Source organism: Myripristis murdjan, chromosome 1 (genome assembly GCF_902150065.1).
Source record: "Myripristis murdjan chromosome 1, fMyrMur1.1, whole genome shotgun sequence".
Lineage (NCBI taxonomy): Eukaryota > Metazoa > Chordata > Actinopteri > Holocentriformes > Holocentridae > Myripristis > Myripristis murdjan.
Window position 1 is genome coordinate 6,315,677 of NC_043980.1, and position 22,848 is coordinate 6,338,524.

At 40.7% G+C, this 22,848-nt stretch overlaps 1 protein-coding gene across 1 annotated transcript; it reads left to right on the forward strand.

Moving 5' to 3' along the window:
• Window positions 1-3,016: 3,016 nt before the first annotated feature.
• LOC115357945 (B-cell receptor CD22-like) lies at window positions 3,017-5,517 on the forward strand. The gene is made up of 4 exons (XM_030049710.1): window positions 3,017-3,261; window positions 3,392-3,613; window positions 4,589-4,858; window positions 5,240-5,517. The coding sequence occupies exons 1-4, from the start codon at window positions 3,066-3,068 to the stop codon at window positions 5,515-5,517; spliced, it is 966 nt and encodes a 321-aa protein (XP_029905570.1). The 5' UTR covers window positions 3,017-3,065.
• The last annotated feature ends 17,331 nt before the right edge of the window (window positions 5,518-22,848 follow it).

Genomic DNA, 22,848 nt, shown 5'->3' on the forward strand with positions numbered 1-22,848 from the left:
ATTTTCCTTGGCCTGAGATGGTTCATAGCCCAATGCAGATCAAATCGGGAACAAATTTCAGATCGGCAACAAGGGAATTTACAAAGCTGTTGCAGCCATGGAGCCTGAGATCTTTTTTTAATTCAATCCACCCTCAGCCCCACACTTTGGTGGAGCATGGGAAAGGGAGATATGTTTTGTGAAGACAGCCCTGCAGGTCATAATGGGAGCAGAAGCTGTTGGGCCACATTAGCACTGAACAAAAATGCTACATTTAAATCACAAGTTTTTCATCTCTCTAATTTTTAACAGACTTAAAAACTTTTTAACAAACTTAACAGTAAAGGTCAATTATCCGACTGAATTTGCATTGTTTTGTTGTTCAATATTAAAATCTCATTACATTTACCTCCAGGAGAGAAGTGTACTTTCTCACTCTACCTTTCCAGACTAGCTGAAGTGGTGACCCTGCAAGCTTGAGATGGCTGACCAAGCAGTTCAGAAACTGAATTGTGCCACCAATAATACAAAAAAGACGTGATACAAAATCTATTTCTTTTTCATTCTCTTCAAATTGTCTTTTCAGAAGCTGTGTTGTGGTTACATGTGGTGCTGTGTATAGGGGTGGTACAGATAACACAATCCCAGACTGCAAGGCAAGGTTCTGTCTGTTTTCTGGCTGGTTGGCTGTAGATGCTATTTTAAACAGATTGCAAACAACAAAAGTAATCAGTTCTGCAATTAAACTTAGTGGTTTACCCTCAGTCTCCTCTCCATGCATGTTAATGATGTAAAGAGGAAGCAAGTCTTGGCTCTTAGTGTTTCTCTGTGGTCGGCTGACCGCATCGATGACAGAAGACAACGTCCTTCTCCACTGTAAGTTCTATCAGGAAACCAATTTTTATGTTTTGTTGTAAGTGTTAGTTCAGTTTTAACAGCCATTTGAAAAGTTATCATGCAACCAACATTAACCAAAAAATTATTGGGTTGATTCTTTGTTGGAGTTGTTATACAGTGCATTGTACAATGCACTGCTAGATAAATGTTAAAGTAATTCCTTAAGTAAGTTATTTTCATATTAAAGTTGTGATTTTTGATAAGACTAACTCATATTTCTTATCCTATGTGGTTTTCTGCTCGCTGATGTGTATTAACGTCGAGAAGAGAGCGGAGAGGAGCCGTTATGGGTTTAACAGCAGCAGCAAGTGGATTTGTTGTCTTCCTTCTGTCTGTGCCAGGTATCGTACATTCACATTTCAGGCATCTTGCTGGCACACTTATTGAGTTGAATAACTTTAACAGAAGAATAAGATTAGACTGTTACATTACCACTGTCTTAGATTTCACTCTGTACCAGTGGAAGCATCAGTAGTAAAGGTGTTCCTGTATCGCAGCTAAACTGCCCTGACAGTCATTCAGTTTGTATACGACAAACACAGTTAAGGCAGAGTTGTTATGTGATGCATTCCTTTAAACTTTACAACACCTGACGTTCTCCTCCAGTTATTTAAAACTTGACAGTTGTTAGTTCTAGTGCTCAAATCCCATATTTGTCTTTACTGGTCATATTTTAAGCATACACATACATCTGTTTTAAGGTTTCAGCAAGTGATGTTTCTCATTGTACTTTTATCTTAAAGGAATAGTTGACTGACCCAGACTGACACAAGATGTTTGATACCATTTTCACTGTACGTCCAGTGGTTTGAATATAAGAGTCATTATAGAAAAATGACTTGAAGTCTATGGGAGTCATTAGCCTGGCTCTGTCAGAGTGGAAAAAAATAAACCTTACGGCAACTCTGAAGCTGTCTTATTTACACAGTGTATCATGCCTATTTGAAATACACATCTTAGAATTAAAAAACAACAACAACAAAACGAGTCGTCATTGGAGAAGTTAATTTGTGGTGAATGTTCGTCTACCTTCAGCAGTGCACAGATCACTGCAATAGACAGAAAGATAAATGTGTTCAGCGGTTACAGCTCCACCATCTAAATTCTCCTTATTATTATTTTTTTAAATTCCAAGACTTGTATTTCAAATATAAGGGGGAATGGTATTTAACATCTTGTCTCAGTCTGGACAAGTCAGACAACAGGTATTTTTCCAAAAAATGTTGGAGCATTCCTTTAAGACTGTTAACCAAAGTGAAGGAAGTATTAATGACTGTAGAGCTGGAATTGAACTAGAATTTCAAAAAAAATTCAACATGGATTCATATTTATTCATCTAAAGGCTTCGATTTTATGTGACTCAGGAGTTTGTTTCCAAAAGACTACATGCCATTTTTATTCAATATTAGAGAGTTTTAACACACCAGAGAGACATTCACAAGTACTGTGCTCTTTTAAAAATAACTGTCATTTAAAGCTTTTAGACACATCAACTGAAGCCAGATTTCTCATTTTCAAATGAAGTTCTCAAAATCAACTTTTCTGTACCAGCTGTTTTATCTATCATCAAACAACTGTACCAAACCCTCCTGGTAAACTTTATAATGGAGAGTGTATCAGGTGTATGTCTTCATGATACTAACGGGCCTTTGACTTGTTTAGATGTCACACATTTAGCTGTTTCTCACTCCTCAGTTATCAGCATTTATCTGCAGTTTCCTGTCACACTCCATCCATGCATCTTGCCCTTTTCATAATTCATGATCTCAGCTTTTATCCTGCACACTAAAACTACCTTATTTCCTTTAAATGGTTGTTTAATACACCTCCATACTCCATACTGACATACTGCTTCAATGTAAATAGTGACAAAGCATGTGAACATCTGCAACTGTCCCTTTGCAGTAAAACTGAACATCTGCATGCTGCCCTTGGCCTGTGTTCACCTTGGCTTGACCCATTTTATTTGCATGATTTTTATGAATCTAATTCTGCTTTCTGATGTGCTCTGTGTCACAGTGCTACAGATCAAAGCTCAATTTAACGTGACTTACACCTCTACTGAGATCTGTGCTTTAAAAGGATCAACAGTGGACATAAACTGCATCTACAGATATCCATACAGAGAAAATGACCGTGATACCAGAGTTGTAAGAACACTGTGGTTTACAAACAACGATGATGAACCCATGGATCTGAGATTAGACTCAGATTACACAGGTCGTGTGGAGTATGACACATGGATTGATGGTTATAGGACGCACTGCAGACTGAGAATCAGTGACCTGAGAGAGAGTGACTCAGCTGTGTACAAGTTCAGGTTCATAACAAACCAACCAGGAGGAGAATCCTCTGGCGAACCTGGAGTCTCCTTAACTGTCACAGGTAACATTTTCATCAGATGATTTGTTTATTAAGTTTCAAAGATGCTGTTGTGATTTTGTGTGTACGTTAGTGTGTGTGTTTTGATTATTTACAAACTGATGGCATTAGTGATTCTTGTTCACATATTCAGATTTGCAGGTGAAGATGATCAGATCATCAACCTACCAGTCTTCTATCTGGGCAGAGCTGAAGTGTCACACTCTCTGCAGGCTCACTGGTCATTCTTCCTACATCTGGTACAAGAATGGAGAGCAAAAAGGATTCTCTTCCTCTTATAAAGACTACATTTATCCAGAAGACAGCTACTCCTGTGCTGTGAGAGGACGCGAGCGTTTCCGCTCTCCTTCAGTGTGTGAGTTTACAGTCAATACCCATAGTACCATATCAGTACACACACACACACACACACACACACACTCACACACACACACACACACACACACACACACACACACACACACACACACACACACACACACACACACACACACACACACACACTGCACTTTAGGACACTGACATCCCACAGCTATAAGCTATTAAAGAGCAACTCAACCCAAATTACAGTGTAGCCAGACATCTGAAGGGTGGAAAGCAGGTGACTGTTCTTACTGCTCCATACTAAAAAGTGACAACACTGTGAAAATTACTGTGAAATTTGGAGAATGAAAAAAAAGAAGCAGGTTTTCATCTTTGTCGACTGAGCTTTCATTGTGAAAGGTTCCACAAGCTGTCATTGATCATTTGTTCTCTGTAATGGATCTGATTTAAAATGTAGTGAAGGACAAAACTCAGGCAAAAATGGGCTGCAATAAAAGTAAAATTACTGACTTTGAAAAATACTCAAAATGGTACAAGTGCACAGAAAACCAACTCAATTACAGTAAGATGAGAGAATGTAATTAGTTACTTCCACCAGTGCTTTTCACCATTAGATGTCAGGCTTCACCAAGATTTTGGATTGGAGTTTGGTGACTTGAACTATTTAAGGAACTTTCACAGTTAGACATCTCACGGGGTGACACCAGGGTGACACCAGGGCAGTACACGCCTGAGTTCAACCCTGCTTCTCTCTTTTGGTTGTTTCTTTTCACATTTGCTGTAATCACTCACCCTATATTATTCTGATTGACCTGATTATGGAGATTGAGAAGGTGTTTTTACACTTGGGGTTTGCAAAACTCAGTCAAAGAGGTACACATTTTTTAAAGGGTGAATGAAAATTTCTACCGGGTTGCCAATTAGTGTGAAGGCACCTATAAATCTTTGCCATGATAAAACACATCCACATCTTAAAGTCAATGTATGTTAACATGATGTCCTCCAGATGCTCCGAAGGTTCCCTCAGTGTCGGTGAGGCCCTCTGGTGAAATAGAGGAGGGCAGTTCAGTGACTCTGACCTGCAGCAGTGATGCTAACCCAGCAGCTACTTATACCTGGTACAAGAAGAATGGAAATCCAGACCAGGAAGCTTTGAGGACAGGACCACAGCTGAACTTTGTTTCCATCCAGTCCTCTGACTCTGGAGAGTTTTACTGCACAGCACAGAATGAGCTGGGAGAGAACACATCTGACTCCACCTCTATTGATGTGAAATGTCAGTGAAAGACTGTACAAATACTGAAAATTATTTTTGGAGATTTTAACTAAGCTATTAACAAGACAACAGTTTTACAAGTTTATATGTTTTTTTTTTCAGCTCTGCCTTGCTTTACATTCAGTCTGGGGTAAAGAAGTGTGTTACTTAGCCACTTTTGTCACTCAGATTTTCTCAGCTGTTGTGGGCTCTGTACCGATTAAATATTTTTCAGTTAAATTGTTAAGAAACAACACAACTCCAAATACTTTCACTGGCCAATCAATACTGTGTTTCATACAAAGCAGGTGTAAAAAGGTAATATATTGTATAACTCACCACCTTCCTACAGATATCTCAGGATACACAATTAATTGTGCCTCCATACAAATTGTCCTCCAGATGCTCCGAAGGTTCCCTCAGTGTCGGTGAGTCCCTCTGGTGAAATAGTGGAGGGCAGTTCAGTGACTCTGACCTGCAGCAGTGATGCTAACCCAGCAGCTACTTATACCTGGTACAAGAAGAATGGAAATCCAGACCAGGAACCTTTCAGGACAGGACCACAGCTGGACTTTGTTTCCATCCAGTCCTCTGACTCTGGAGAGTTTTACTGCACAGTGCAGAATGAGCTGGGAGCAAAAAGATCTTACTGTATCTCTCTTGATGTGAAATGTGAGTGAAAGGCTGTACAAGCACTGCATTTTTTCAGCTTTTATTAACAATCCAAAGTTTTTGCAAGCATGCATATTTTTTCAGCTCTCCATTGCTTCACATACAGTCTGCTACTGTAGTTCACTGAGCAGCTCCACTGCAGGAGATAAAGTGCCTTGCCTTAAGTGCACTGAACTTTTCATGATATTTTTAACAGACGCTCCAAAGGTTCCCTCAGTGTCAGTGAGGCCCTCTGGTGAAATAGTGGACGGCAGTTCAGTGAATCTGACCTGCAGCAGTGATGCTAACCCAGCAGCTGCTTATACCTGGTACAAGAAGAATGGAAATCCAGACCAGGAACCTTTCAGGACAGGACCACAGCTGGACTTTGTTTCCATCCAGTCCTCTGACTCTGGAGAGTTTTACTGCACAGCGCAGAATGAGCTGGGAGAGAAGACATCTGACTCCACCTCTATTGATGTCAAATGTGAGTGAAATGGATCTGGTTCTCGATATCATGTGGGAACAAATATCCTAAATCTGTCACCTTTAGTTTTTATTAATCAGGGAAAGGTTTTGTGTGGTCTGCCTTGTTTTATATTCACTACAGCACTTGGAGATAAGGAGCATTGCTTAAGGACCCACTGACAGTAACTGAGGGACAGGAGAGTGTAACTTATTCAATTTTTACACCAAGGTTTCCCCAGCTGTCCTGGAGATTAGAAACATCAAACATCTAGTGACATCATCTTCACAAAAACTCATCTGATTATTTACATCCAGAATGTCTCATTGAAAAAACACATCCTCACTTTAACCTGAATTTCCAGATCCCTCTGCTGGAAAACACATGCAACATACGAATACAGTCAGGGCAACTCTCCACATCCTGATACCAATCACTCTGTTTCTCCTGTATTTGTGCATCAGGTAACAGAATAAAAATCCACCAGTTGTATTCAAAGGTTCCTTTCATATTTTATGAGTTTTCATGAATTGTAGATTATTGAATTTTTGTTTTTGGTTGATGAATTCAATCCAGGAAGAAGAAATCTCTCAACTCTGAGCAGAGCGACCCAGTACAGACTGTACAGGTGAGAGAGAGAGAGAGAGAGAGAGAGAGAGAGAGAGAGAGAGAGAGAGGGACTGTGTATTTTCTTGTCTCATCTTGTGTGTCTTCTGTCCCATCAGTCAGACTCTGATCCTGTGTATGAGAGCGTCACTGCAGCACAGACAGAAGCCACAGAGGAGCAGGAAGACCAGGTGTAAAGTCCACTCAGGTCGGAGCCTCATGAAAAACCAGGACAGTCTCAAATGAAAATGACATTTGCACTTTCAAAATATCACTACCCTTGATTTCTAATGATACTCTGTGCAGCTAGTGTGTGTTTTGTCAGATGACAGGAGAGACACAACCTTGAAGGCAACTCTGATGCCCCGAGTCATTTTAGCCTCTTGTTCTGCAATGCTTTTTGTTCAACAAAGCCCACAGGGTCTAATATTTGCAAGAGTTATAGTTGCTTTACTTATTGCCTTTTAAAATGATTCAAACTTGAGCTTGAAAACCTGACCTGTGGCTCTGTAGAGCATCACACTGAAGCAGAAGACAGGAACAGAAGTGAAACATGGAAATACTGTATTTTGGCTTTTTGCTGTAATCAATGTTAAATGTTATGTCATACAAATAAAGGATTCAGAACTGGTTTCATTGGACATCATTTATTGTGGCAAGACATTTTTCCAAATCCAAATCCAATGATGCCAAGACTGGAAAACATGATTATCAAATCAAATCTAATTCAAGAAAAAAATTAATCAAACTCCACTAATTTTTCCAACAGTGTTCAAAATGTAAAAATGTTTAAAATAAATGTATTAAGTAGTGATGTGCTAATGATACTGAGATTTTGGAGCTTGTGTCACTCTTCCTGAAGTGGAGTGATTTGAGTAGCTGTGTCGGAGCTTGTATCAAAACACCAGTGGCATGTGACCGATGACGTTTGAAGCTTCGAACGTCATCGCTGCATCACTTCGCGCTTCATTGCTTCAAAATGTTTCAAAGCTTTTCATTGGCTATAGTCTTTCAGTGCATTTCATTGGCTCATAGTGCTTCAATGCATTCTGAGCCAATGACAGCTTGACAGGTTCGACAGATTTGAGTGGTTTGGCGCTATACCAGCTATATAAGATGCATCATTAATCTTCAAAATGGGGTTGTGAGGAGATAGAGATTTGGAGAGTGAAGTTGGTGTATTTTGGCAGTTTTCATGGCGAGTACAAGTAGTAAGCGACGTTCAAAAGTTTGGGATTTTTTTTTATCTCATTCCACCAAATAAGGTATAATGCAGTTTATGGCCTACATTTTATGTTTCCATCATTGAATTGTATTTTTCATTTTTAAATGGGTCTCAAAATTACAATTACTTGTAGGTGTGGTGTTTGCTCTGTACACAAGAGTTGTCTTACAGCAACAACACGTCATCTATGACACTTGCGTGCCAGGCATGATGACAATCATGCCCAGCAAACCAGTGACCCTGTCAACACTGGAGATCCTGACAGTAAGCTAAATATATATGTATATATACTGTATATATGTATGTGTGTAGCAACCTTTCTCCCACACAGTGTCCAGAAAACAGAATCTGGATGAGGCCTTGGTGGACATGATAGTTAAAGATGGTCAGCCTTTTTCTATTGTTGAGGATGAAGGCTTCAGAAATTTCATTAAAATCCTGGACGCATCATACTCCATTCCAAGCCGCAAAACTGTAAAGGCAATGGTGGAAGCAAGGTACACAGTAACCAAAGAGAAGGCCTTGGCAGAAATGAAGCAGACTTCAGCTGTTAATTTGACTGTTGACATGTGGACATCAGTCAACGTGGATCAGACACCATGTCCTTGGTATAACTTGTCATTATGTGTCAGACAGCCTAGATCTGGCTACTGTGCTTTTAGGTGTGCAGTATTTTCCTCTGACCCACACAGCAGCTAATATTGCAGACGCCATTGCAAGTTTGATGACTGAGTGGGGAATCACTGAAAAGGTCTGTGGGATGGTTACTGATGGTGCTCACAATATTGTGGCAAGTGTGAATCAGTTAAACATTGCACATTTATTGCTGTAGAAGCCAATAACGTAATAACGGCCAATAACGTAATAAATTTGCCCTTTTTAAAATGTAATAGGCCAATAACGTAATAACTGGCCAATAATGTAATTAAAGTCCTGAACTGATAACGTAATAATTTTTGGCCAATAACATAATAACTTATTGCGTTATTGGCTGCTTATTTTGTTATTGGCCTGCTTAAAAAAAATCTTTGCAAATGTAATAACTGAGCCAATAACATAATAATATAATATACTAATATCACTTTTATTTATTGGATATAACTGTAATAAAACTCTCTCTCTCTCTCTCTCTCTCTCTCTCTCTCTCTCTCTCTTTGTTTGTATAACTTGATGATTAGAATTACCATTCAAGTGCCAAAACATATTTACAAACACTGACAATTACTCATATATTACATGTAGACCTATAAAACTGTGCCTCTTTGAGGATGATGTATTCTCAAATGTAATGACCACACATTTTGGTCATAAAAAATATAATCTTTATTAAACCTTTGTAACAATTGTTCCTTAAATAACCGGACTGACTGCTTGTCTCAATCTCAGAGGACGCTGAACTGTAAAATAGAACATATAACATGAGCTACAAAATAACTTTGTATTATTGTCCCTTTTTTTAACCTTACATTTAAACATTCAGCATTTTTAAAAAAATCTAATTCTAATTATTTCCTAACCTGAAAAAACAAACAAAAACACACCAACTACACTGCTCAAAAAATAAAGGAAACACATAATCATCAGAGTGTAACTTCAAGTCAATCAAACTCCTGTTATATGAAGCTGCCTAGTTAAGAAGCATTACTGATTGTGAATCAATTTCACCTGCTGTTGTGCAAATTGGACAGACATCAGGTGGAAAGGAGAGGCAATTAGCAAGACAACCCCTATAAAGGAATAGTTTTGTAGGTGGTGGCCACAGACCAGACCTCTCTGCATCCTTTCTGATTGATCCTCAGCTAGTTTTGCATTTTTCCAGTGCCCTCGCCACTAGTGGTATCATGAGGCGGTATCTACAGTCCACAGAAGTTGCTCAGGTAGTGCAGCTACTCCAGGATGGTACATCCATACGTGCAGTGGCCAGAAGGTTTGCTGTGTCCCCCAGCACAGTGTCAAGAGCATGGAGGAGATACCAGGAGACAGGCCAGTACACCAGGAGAGATGGAGGGGGCCGTTGGAGGGCAACAACCCAGCAGCAGGACCGCTATCTGCTTCTTTGTGCAAGGAGGAAGAGGAGGAGCACAGGCAGAACCCTCCAAAATGACCTCCAGCAGGCCACTGGTGTGCATGTTTCTGCCCAAACTGTCAGAAACAGACTCCATGAGGGTGGCATGAGGGCCTGACGTCCTCTAGTGGGACCCGTGCTCACACCCCAGCACCATGCAGCCTGATTGGCATTTGCCAGAGAACACCATAATTGGCAGATATGCCACTGGCGCCCTGTTCTTTTCACAGATGAGAGCAGGTTCACACTGAGCACATATGACAGACGTGACAGAGTCTGGCAACGCTGGGGAGAACATTATGCTGCCTACAACCTCCTCCAGGATGACCGGTTTGGTGGTGGGTCAGTGATGGTCTGGGGAGGCATATCCTTGGAGGGCTGCACAGACCTCCATGTGCTAGCCAGAGGTACCCTGACTGCTGTTAGGTAACGGGATGAGATCCTCAGACCCATTTGTCAGACCATATGCTGGTGCAGTGGGCCCTGGGTTCCTTCTGGTGCATGACAATGGAGTGTGTCAGCAGTTCCTGCATGATGAAGGCATTGATGCTATTGACTGGCCCACCTGTTCCCCAGACCTGAATCCAATCGATGACCTCTGGGACATCATGTATCGAAGCATCCACCGCCGCCACATCGCACCACAGCCTGTCTAGGAGCTGACTGATGCCCTGATCCCCTAGGAGACCATCCATTGTTTCAAAAGGAGCATGCCCAGACGTTGTAGGGAATGCATACAGGCACGTGGAGGCCATACACACTGCTGAGCCACATTATGAGTGGTCTAGGGCAAATTCACACAAGCTGGATCAGCCTGTGATCTGATTTTTCCACTTTGATTTTGGGTATGGTTCTGAATCCAGTCCTCAGTGAGTTAATGATTTTGTTTTCCATCGATTAATTTTACATTATTTTGTTCTCAACAAATTACACTATGTAATTAATAAAGATTTTCAACTGGAATATTTCATTCATTGTGATCTGGGATGTGTGATTTAAGTGTTCCCTTTATTTTTATTCATTTATTTATTTATTTTTTGAGCAGTGTAATAATGGTCATTACTTCTTCCAGTAGATGTCCTTAATTTTCTATTGGCCAAAGGCCATGTGACTTAACAGAATCCAGGCTTTCATCCATCTACTGTACTTGCCAAACAGCTCTTTAAGATGTTTGCTGAGACCACTGCTGCGTCCAGCAGCCTTGGTGAGTTTCATAATACTAATGGAACAATCATTATTTTTGTCAAGTTCCAAATTCTCTGCAAGGCTCTCTCTGACGTAGAGTTGTTGGTGAAATGGTGTAGCTAGGTCGCAGAACAAGACTGAGACTCAATTGAACGTTCCCAGCATGGACACATCTTGATTGAGAGAACAGGCAATGATCCTTGATAGGATTTCTGTGGGCAGGTATGGAGGCTCATTGGCTGACATGGTGGGAGATGCTGGCAAATTGTTGGCCATAGATTGAACTTGAACATAAGACATAGCGTCGGGTTCAGTGTTTGACAGAAAGCCATCTTCAATTTCAGACATAGGTCTGGGCTCAGTGTCAGACATAGGGTCGGGTTCGGTGTCAAACACAGGGTTGGGTACACTGTCACGCAGAGAGCCATAAATGAAATCATCATTTAAAAAATGTATTTTATATTTACTCGAGTTATATTTGTCTAATATCAATGTTTATCACGTTTAATATCATGTTTGGTGATCTGAAACTTTTAAGTGTGACAAATATGCAAAAAAATAAGAAATCAGGAAGAGGGCAAAAACTTTTCCACAGCACTGTAATTTATGAACAAGACCTTGGCTAATCAAGAGTATGCGACCACAGGCCCTTGGTATGCAAGAATAGTGTGTATGGATGTGGCCCTGCTTTACATGTAAGAACTGAGCTGTCAACTATATTTGTAATTGTTCAACTGAGTGTTTGATGATGAACAGTTCTTATTTTAAAGGAATGGCTACAGTATACAAGTTTTCTATATGCCTTTACTTTCACCACCCCACCTACCTCCCATCATCAACATTTTTCTTAGAATAGTTCAACTGCAGACAAAGTTTCAATTCCAAAATCTCTAACATCATAAATCCTCAGCAGAATGAGAAGGTAAGAAAGGAACCTGATAAAACAATTTAGTTTAACTACTGGCTCCTCTCAACTGCAAGAACTTACTGGAGCACACCGCACCATGAAAACTATTTCAAGGATTTCAGAAGTGTTTCCATTGGCAGCGACAGGGATGCAGGTTAAGTTCCTTGAACCTGATTTTGATACTAAAATCTTAGAAGCAGAATGAGGAACTTATCGCTGCAGGTGCAGAAACTTTCCCAGGTTCTCTTTTCTCAAAAGCACCTTGGTGTTGGAAAGTTATTGTGTTTTGCAATTATTGCATTTCAATAACAAATCATTGCCAAGGAACATCATCATATCAGTTTGCTTCTCTCTCAGCCTTTGTTTGATATCATGGCTGACAGTGTGATGCTAAAAAAGGAACAGAGAATGTAAGCTCAGACAGTGAAAGGTGAAAGAGGTAAGGTTCCTCCTTGTGGCTTATATGGTGTGTGTATGTTTGTGTGTGTGTGTTTTTGTGCGTGTGTGTGTGCGTGTGTGTGTGTGTGTGTGTGTGTGTGTGTGTCTGAGTGCACTGCTGAAACCTGCTTTCCTGTTCTAACGAGACTCTTGTGCTCTTTCACCCAAAAGGTCAGGTCAGTTTCAAAACAGATTCATGCCACACAGTCAAACTGCATAATCCTGTCAGCAGGCATAAGAACAAGCCTCCAGATTTGACCTATTATCAAACATTTCATTTACAGTCAGGAAAATATCAACATATTCTGATGTGAGACAAGGTGGTGGTGGCCAGGACATGGAGGAAATTATTAACTTTTGGTAAAGATCTGACATGTAGAATGATTATATTGTGTTCTCTATACTTGATCTGCATAGTGACAGTTATGTGTTATTGGGTTTATTCTGAGTTGAAAGTTGATTACATATTGACTGAAGATGGTTTAGCAGTTTGTCTTAATTTATACAAGTTTTTGTATTGTGTGTGGACAAAAAATGCCACAATGTCTAGCAGACTTGGTATACTAGGTGACTGCAGTGCTATTGTGTTGGCACTCGGCAACACCGTGTTCCAAGGTCTCACCTGAGTTATCCCAGTTATCCCAGCAACAGCCACATGCACAAGGGGGTAGTAAGCAGTGCTTTATTCAGTCAGAATCCATTGCATGTCAATTTAATGATTTTTGAAGGCTTATATCTCACCCCTCATCAGGAGAACATCATCACAGTAATGGTGGAGAATCAGACAGTAGAGTTCATTCAAATGGCAACTCTATTGTAAGCGGATCACTAACTCCAGCATACCCTGCACCGTTTCACGACCATTCACCTGTGAGTACAGCCACTACACAACATATGGAAAGCAATGTGTGTCCCAGCTACAGGTGAACAGCCCACTGCACATCGTGGTGTGATGTCTACCTACCACACAATGACACAAGCCTGTTACTTCTAGTTTGGTGCCAACGTCACTTCCAGCACCTAGAGCTCTTAATCATTCAGCAACCCAAACTGCCACCTTTGTGCCTCAACAGTCCGTCTACTACCAAATCCACCTGTTCAGTTAAGTTATCAACCACCCCCAGCCCTATGGCCTTCACAGTGCCCAATTATGAGAGTCCCAGAGCCTCAGCCTGCTCCAGGGATCATACCATCTGTAACACTGGGGCTAGTGTTGAGGTCTGCCAGAAGAATGATTCGAAATCCGTCAGTGGGCCAGTAATTAGCCATATGGCTCATCTTGACCATGCAAGGTGGAGAGTCTCCTTTGTGACGGTAAGATCATGGGTGGCACCAGGGCACCAATCTGCTGAAGTCGGATTCTTGGCAATTCAAGGTCTTCATTGGTACCAGGCTCCCCAAGGTCCAGGAACTTACTCAAGGCAAGGAAAGGTGATATGTTGACTCCTCCAGTAACCCAGTAGATGACATCACTCAGGGAAAGTCAATAGCTGATCTTGCCAATTCCAGGTGCTGGCTCCAGGGACCTCAATTCCTCCACAAAGCACAGGACCAATGGCCCTAGGCCGAAATTGCAGGTAAGGCAGAAGGTGTGGAAGAGCTAAAAGGGGGCATCTTCTGTGGACTCACTCAGCACCCTCTAACAGTTCCAGCCATAGATATCACACAATTTTTGAACTGGGCTGACTTGCTTAGTGTCACAGAACACTCTGGACAAGGGGTGACAGCCTTGGACCCCACTACATCACTGCCTTTCAGCCTCCATGATGCAGAGCTTCACCTCCTGAGAGCCTGCCAGAATGAATGTTTCTCTGAGGAAGTGAAACCTTAAATCTGATAATCAGGTGTCACCAAACAGTAGACTAAGCTGTCTAGCACCACAACTGGACAATGAACTTGGCCTCATCCGTGTTGATGGACATCTGCAAAGTTGGAACAGCCTGGCCCCAACTGACATTCTCTTGATCATGCTGGATCCACACCATTCTGTGACAAACCCTCTCTCCCATGACAGAGATGAACGCTTTCTCCATACTGGTCCTGACTGGGTCTTTGCTGATCTCAGACACCAGTATTGGGTCATGCAAGGACAAAAAGCAGTCAGATGCAACCAAAGGACCTTTGTAGGATGCAAAATGTTTAAAGGACAGTCCACTGTGCCCATCATGGCTGATTTACCTCCAGTTAGGCTTTGACCTTTCCAGACATCGTTTGATTCGACAGGTGTAGACTGCTTTGGATCGCACACAGTTAAAATGATTCGCTGCTACATATGATGGAGAGTCAAGTGCCTCATCTGGAGGTGCTCAGAATTCAGGATGCAAAAACATTTTCCTTGGCCTGAGATGGTTCATAGCCCAATGCAGATCAAATCGGGAACAAATTTCAGAGGGGCAACAAGGGAATTTACAAAGCTGTTGCAGCCATGGAGCCTGAGATTCAAAAGAGTCTGGCAGCTCAAAAGATCGTTTTTTAATTCAATCCACCCTCAGCCCCACACTTTGGTGGAGCATGGGAAAGGGAGATATGTTTTGTGAAGACAGCCCTGCAGGTCATAATGGGAGCAAAAGCTGTTGGGCCACATTAGCACTGAACAAAAATGCTACATTTAAATCACAAGTTTTTCATCTCTCTAATTTTTAACAGACTTAAAAACTTTTTAACAAACTTAACAGTAAAGGCCAATTATCCGACTGAATTTGCATTGTTTTGTTGTTCAATATTAAAATCTCATTACATTTACCTCCAGGAGAGAAGTGTACTTTCTCACTCTACCTTTCCAGACTAGCTGAAGTGGTGACCCTGCAAGCTTGAGATGGCTGACCAAGCAGTTCAGAAACTGAATTGTGCCACCAATAATACAAAAAAGACGTGATACAAAATCTATTTCTTTTTCATTCTCTTCAAATTGTCTTTTCAGAAGCTGTGTTGTGGTTACATGTGGTGCTGTGTATAGGGGTGGTACAGATAACACAATCCCAGACTGCAAGGTGAGGTTCTGTCTGTTTTCTGTCTGGCTGGCTGTAGATGCTATTTTAAACAGATTGCAAACAACAAAAGTAATCAGTTCTGCAATTAAACTTAGTGGTTTACCCTCAGTCTCCTCTCCATGCATGTTAATGATGTAAAGAGGAAGCAAGTCTTGGCTCTTAGTGTTTCTCTGTGGTCGGCTGACCGCATCGATGACAGAAGACGACGTCCTTCTCCACTGTAAGTTCTATCAGGAAACCAATTTTTATGTTTTGTTGTAAGTGTTAGTTCAGTTTTAACAGCCATTTGAAAAGTTATCATGCAACCAACATTAACCAAAAAATTATTGGGTTGATTCTTTGTTGGAGTTGTTATACAGTGCATTGTACAATGCACTGCTAGATAAATGTTAAAGTAATTCCTTAAGTAAGTTATTTTCATATTAAAGTTGTGATTTTTGATAAGATTAACTCATATTTCTCATCCTTTGTGCTTTTCTGCCGGCTGATGTGTATTAATGTCAAGAAGAGAGCGGAGAGGAGCCGTTATGGGTTTAACAGCAGCAGCAAGTGGATTTGTTGTCTTCCTTCTGTCTGTGCCAGGTATCGTACATTCACATTTCAGGCATCTTGCTGGCACACTTATTGAGTTGAATAAGTTTAACAGTAGAATAAGATTAGACTGTTACATTACCACTGTCTTAGATTTCACTCTGTACCAGTGGAAGCATCAGTAGTAAAGTGTTCCTGTATCGCAGCTAAACTGCCCTGACAGTCATTCAGTTTGTAAATGACAAGCACAGTTAAGGCAGAGTTGTTACGTGATGCATTCCTTTCAACTTTACAACACCTGACGTTCTCCTCCAGTTATCTAAAACTTGACAGTGGTTAGTTTTGAAATCCCACAGTTGTCTTTATTGGTCATATTTTAAGCATACACATACATCTGTTTTAAGGTTTCAACAAGTGATGTTTCTCATCGTACTTTTATCTTAAAGGAATAGTTGACTGACCCAGACTGAGACAAGATGTTCGATACCATTTTCACCTCTGTACGTCCAGTGGTTTGAATATAAGAGTCATTATAGAAAAATGACTTGAAGTCTATGGGAGTCATTAGCCTGGCTCTGTCAAAGTGGAAAAAAATAAACCTTATGGCAACTCTGAAGCTGTCTTATTTACACAGTGTATCATGCCTATTTGACATACACATCGTAGAATTAAAAAACAACAACAACAAAACGAGTCGTCATTGGAGAAGTTAATTTGTGGTGAATGTTCGTCTACCTTCAGCAGTGCACAGATCACTGCAATAGACAGAAAGATACATGTGTTCAGCGGTTACAGCTCCACCATCTAAATTCTCCTTATTATTATTTTTTTAAATTCCAAGACATGTATTTCAAATATAAGGGGGAATGGTAATGAATATCTTGTCTCAGGCTGGACAAGTCAGACAAAAGGGATTTTTCCAAAAAATGTTGGAGCATTCCTTTAAGACTGTTAACCAAAGTGAAGGAAGTATTAATGACTGTACAGCTGGAATTGAACTGGCATTTCAAAAAAATCAACATGGATTCATATTTATTCATCTAAAGGCTTCAATTTTATGTGACTCAGGAGTTTGTTTCCAAAAGACTACATGTCATTTTTATTCAATATTAGAGAGCTTTAACAAACCAGAGAGACATTCACAAGTACTTTGCTCTTTTAAAAATAACTGATGTGTCTCGCAGTTTCAAATGGCAGATTTCTCATTTTCTAATGAAATTCTTAAAATCAACTTTTCTGTACAAGCTGTTTTATCTGTCATCAAACAACTGCACCAAACCCTCCTGGTAAACTTTATAATGGAGAGTGTATCAGGTGTATGTCTTGATGATACAAACAGGCCTTTGACTTCTTTAGATGTCACACATTTAGCTGTTTCTCACACCTCAGTTATCAGCATTTATCTGCAGTTTCCTGTCACACAACTTTTATCCTGCACAGTAAAACTACATTATTTCCTTCGAATGGTTGTTCAATACACCTCCATACTCCATACTGACACCCTGCTTCAATGCACATAGTGGCAAAGCATGTGAACATCTGCAACTGTCCCTTTGCAGTAAAACTGAACATCTGCACACTGCCCTTGGCCTGTGTTAACCTTGGCTTGACCCATTTTATTTGCATGATTTTTATGAATCTGATTCTGCTTTCTGATGTGCTCTGTGTTACAGTGCTACAGATCAAAGCTCAATTTAAAGTGACTTACACTTCAACTGAGATCTGTGCCTTAAAAGGATCAACAGTGGACATAAACTGCATCTACAGATACCCATACACAGAAAATGACCGTGTTACCAGAGTTGTGAGAACACTGTGGTTTACAAACAAGGATGATGAACCCATGGATCTGAGATTAGACTCAGATTACGCAGGTCGTGTGGAGTATGACACATGGTATGAGGGTTATAGGCCGCACTGCAGACTGAGAATCAGTGACCTGAGAAAGACTGACTCAGCTGTGTACAAGTTCAGGTTCATAACAAACCATCCAGGAGGAGAATCCTCTGGTGAACCTGGAGTCTCCTTAAATGTCACAGGTAACATTTTCATCAGATGAATTGTTTATTTAGTTTCAAAGATGCTGTTGTGATTTTGTGTGTATGTTAGTCTGTGTGTTTTGATTATTTACAAACTGATGACATTAGTGATTCTTGTTCACATATTCAGATTTGCAGGTGAAGGTGATCAGATCATCAATCTACCAGTCTTCTACCTGGGCAGAGCTGAAGTGTCACACCCTCTGCAGGCTCGCTGGTCGTCCTTCCTACGTCTGGTACAAGAATGGAGAGCAAAAAGGATTCTCTTCCTCTTATACAGACTACATTTATCCAGAAGACAGCTACTCCTGTGCTGTGAGAGGACACGAGCGTTTCCGCTCTCCTTCAGTGTGTGAGTTTACAGTCAATACCCATAGTACCATATCAGTACACACACACACACACTGCACTTTAGGACACTGACATCCCACAGCTATAAGCTATTAAAGAGCAACTCAACCCAAATTACAGTGCAGCCAGACATCTGAAGGGTGGAAAGCAGGTGACTGTTCTTACTTCTCCAAACTAAAAAGTGACAGCACTGTGAAAATTACTGTAAAATTTGGAGAATGACAAAAAAGAAGCAGGTTCCTCTTTTCATCTTTGCTGACTGAGCTTTTATTGTGAAAGGTTCCACAAGCTGTCATTGATCATTTGTTTTCTGTAATGGATCTCATTTAAAATGTAGTGAAGGACAAAACTCAGGCAAAAATGGGCTGCAATAAAAGTAAAATTACTGACTTTGAAAAATACTAAAAAAGGTACAAGTACACAAAAAACAACTCAATTACGGTAAGATGAGAGAATGTAATTAGTAACTTCCACGTGTACTTTTCACCATCAGATGTCAGGCTTCATCAAGATTCAAACGTCTCACCCCGGGGTGACACCAGGACTCAACTTATATAATTCTGATTGGCCTTTTACAATTGTTGCTTGCAAAGCTAAAAGAGGCACACATTTTTTAAAGGGTGAATGAAATTTTCTGCCAATTTGAAAGTTAATGTGAAAGCACCTATGAATCTTTGCCATGTTAAAACACATCCACATCTTAAAATCAATGTATGTTAACATGATGTCCTCCAGATGCTCCGAAGGTTCCCTCAGTGTCGGTGAGGCCCTCTGGTGAAATAGTGGAGGGCAGTTCAGTGACTCTGACCTGCAGCAGTGATGCTAACCCAGCAGCTACTTATACCTGGTACAAGAAGAATGGAAATCCAGACCAGGAACTTTTCAGGACAGGACCAAAGCTGGACTTTGTTTCCATCCAGTCCTCTGACTCTGGAGAGTTTTACTGCACAGCGCAGAATGAGCTGGGAGCAAAAAGATCTTACTGTATCTCTATTGATGTGAAATGTGAGTGAAAGACTGTACAACCACTGCATTTTTTCAGCTTTTATTAACAATCCAAAGTTTTTGCAAGCATGCATATTTTTTCAGCTCTGCGTTGCTTCACGTACAGTCTGCTACTGTAGTTCACTGAGCAGCTCAATTACAGGAGACAAAGTGCCTTGCCTTAGGTGCACTGAACTTTTCATGATATTTTTAACAGATGCTCCAAAGGTTCCCTCAGTGTCAGTGAGGCCCTCTGGTGAAATAGTGGAGGGCAGTACAGTGACTCTGACCTGCAGCAGTGATGCTAACCCAGCAGCTACTTATACCTGGTACAAGAAGAATGGAAATCCAGACCAGGAACCTTTCAGAACAGGACCACAGCTGGACTTTGTTTCCATCCAGTCCTCTGACTCTGGAGAGTTTTACTGCACAGCGCAGAATGAGCTGGGAGAGAACACCTCTAGCTCCACCTCCATTGATGTCAAATGTGAGTGACAGACTGTACAACTACTGAAAACTATTTTTGGCGATTTTAACTAAGCTATTAACAAGACAACAGCTTTACAAGTGTATATGTTTTTTTCAGCTCTGCCTTGCTTCACATTCAGTCAGAGTAAAGAAGTGTTACTTAGCCACTTTTGTCACTCAGATTTTTTCAGCTGTTGTGGGCTATGTATCTATTAAATATTTTTCAGTTAAACTGTTAAGAAACAACACATCTCCGAATAGATTCATTGGCCAATAAAAACTGTGTTTCATACAAAGCAGGTGTAAAAAGGTAATATATTGTATAACTCACCACCTTCCTACAGATATCTCAGGATACATGATTAATTGTGCCTCCATACAATTTGTCCACTAGATGCTCCAAAGGTTCCCTCAGTGTCGGTGAGTCCCTCTGGTGAAATAGTGGAGGGCAGTTCAGTGACTCTGACCTGCAGCAGTGATGCTAACCCAGCAGCTACTTATACCTGGTACAAGAAGAATGGAAATCCAGACCAGGAACCTTTGAGGACAGGACCACAGCTGGACTTTGTTTCCATCCAGTCCTCTGACTCTGGAGAGTTTTACTGCACAGCACAGAATGAGCTGGGAGAGAAAACATCTGACTCCACCTCTATTGATGTGAAATGTGAGTGAAAGACTGTACAACTTCTTCAGTTCATCTTATTTATTTTTTTCAGCTTTTATTAACAATGCAATGGTTTTGAAAGTGTGTATGTTTTTTCAGCCCTGCCTTGCTTCACATACAATCTGCTTCTGTAGTTCACTGAGCAGCTCCGGTGCAGGAGATAAAGTGCCTTGCCTAAGGGTACATTGACAGTAGATGATGAAGTTAAGAAGAGTGTTACTTAGTCACTTTTGTCACCCAGATTTTCTCAGCTGTTGTGAGGATTGGAACCATCAGACTTCTGGTCACATCACCCCATTTACTACAAACCTGATCATTTAAATCCAGTATGTGCCATTGCAAAAAACACATTCTCACCTTAAACTTATTTTCCAGATGGTCCCAAGATGCCTTCAGTGTCGGTCAGTCCCTCTGGTGAAATAGTGGAGGCCAGTTTAGTGACTCTGACCTGCAGCAGTGATGCTAACCCAGCAGCTAATTATACCTGGTACAAGGAGAACCAAACTCTGCTTCAAGGACCAGAGAGAAGTTATAACTTCACCTCCATCAGCTCTGAGGACACAGGGACATACCACTGTCAGTCTGAGAATCAACACGGACAGATAAACTCTTCTTCTGTACTGATTGATGTCCAATGTAAGTAAACAACATTAGCAAATCTCATTAAAGTTCATTAAATTATTCTATATCATCAGTCTTCAGTACATTCCAAAAGTTATTTTGTGAAGAAGTGTTGTGATTTACAGTTCTCTTGGAGCCACTTTGACTCAACCTGACTACTTTTCCCAGAATGTCTTTTGACAGCTTCAGCAGAACTTGGTCCACTCAGCTGTAGCTTTTACCTGTCAGTGGAGAAAGCAGCAGCTGTGGTGGCTGTAGCACAGCGACAGGTTTCCAGTTGAAAATAAACAAGACTCAAGCTCCTTGTCCCTTGTTTTGTAGCTATGTTGTGGTTTGTTAAGGTTGCAGTTGGTGAAGAAATTAGTATCTCTGCAGCTGCAGTGAACTCCTCCCGGTCCTTTAATTGAACAGCGGTATAATTTGTCTCCGTGTTGCCAGGAAAAAATATTGAAATTTTGCTTTTCTGGAAACCAATGCTACATTGAAATGTTATGTTTTAAAGTTTTGTGATGCAGAATAAAACAAACAAAAACCACAGCCTTCAGAGGTAGGTGAGGTGGTGGATGGCCCAGTCAACAGGAGTTTGTTTCTACAGACTGGAGTTCAAGTCCCATGTCAAACAAGAGCTGTGTTTGTTTTCAGCTAACATTCACTGGCTACTATTAGCGAATGCTAGCAAACTTTTCATAACCATAAACATGACCTTTTCCCAACCTTTTGGTGGCTAACAAAGCTAACAAAGCAAATGAAAGGCTAAAGTAGCTAATGAGCTAATGTTAGCGAGTCAGTTAATAGCAATGTGATGTTGACGCAGGCTCCGCTACTTTGGCTCGCAGTCTCAGTGTTGGTATGCAATGTAGTTATAATTCAGAAATGCTGACAATTCAACGTATTTGTTGGTTTACAGAAACATGTAATAACAACATTTTATTCAGGCGACTAAGAAAAATGACAGCTCTAGATCCAGAGACGCTGACACCAAAACCTGATCTTCACTAATGTTTTTCTCCCCTCTCTCAGATCCATGTACATGATCCTCCATATACATGACCAGCTGCCAAACACAGTAATCCTTACATGTTAAATATTGATTGAAAATGATTTTACAAGCTCCTGCCAAAGCAAAAAAACAGCTTAGCAGAACTTCAGACATAGTAATTCTAAATTAAGCTTGTGACACTGCCATTTGCCTACTCCTCAAATAAATTGAATAAATGCCTGAAAAATGTTGCATGTTCCTTTTATTTATCTACAGTATCATCTTGCTGGCACAGAGTATTGGAAAATTTAAAAAAAAAAAAAAAATTGACTGGACTCTACTGTGGAGTGATATGAATAGATGATGTGGTTTGATTAGAGCCTTCATTTGGTGCCAGCTGGGCTCTATCTATTCAGTATTTTTCAGTTAAATTGTTAAGAAACAACGCAACTCTGAATAGTTTCATTGGCCAATCAAAACTGTGTTTCATACAAAGCAGATGTAAAAAGGTAATATATTGTATAACTCACCACCTTCCTACAGATATCTCAGGATACACCATTAATTGTGCCTCCATACAATTTGTCCACTAGATGCTCCCAGGATCCCCTCAGTGTCGGTGAGTCCCTCTGGTGAAATAGTGGAGGGCAGTTCATTGAATCTGACCTGCAGCAGTGATGCTAACCCAGCAGCTACTTATACCTGGTACAAGAAGAATGGAAATCCAGACCAGGAACCTTTCAGGACAGGACCACAGCTGGACTTTGTTTCTATCCAGTCCTCTGACTCTGGAGAGTTTTACTGCATAGCGCAGAATGAGGTGGGAGAGAAGACATCTGAC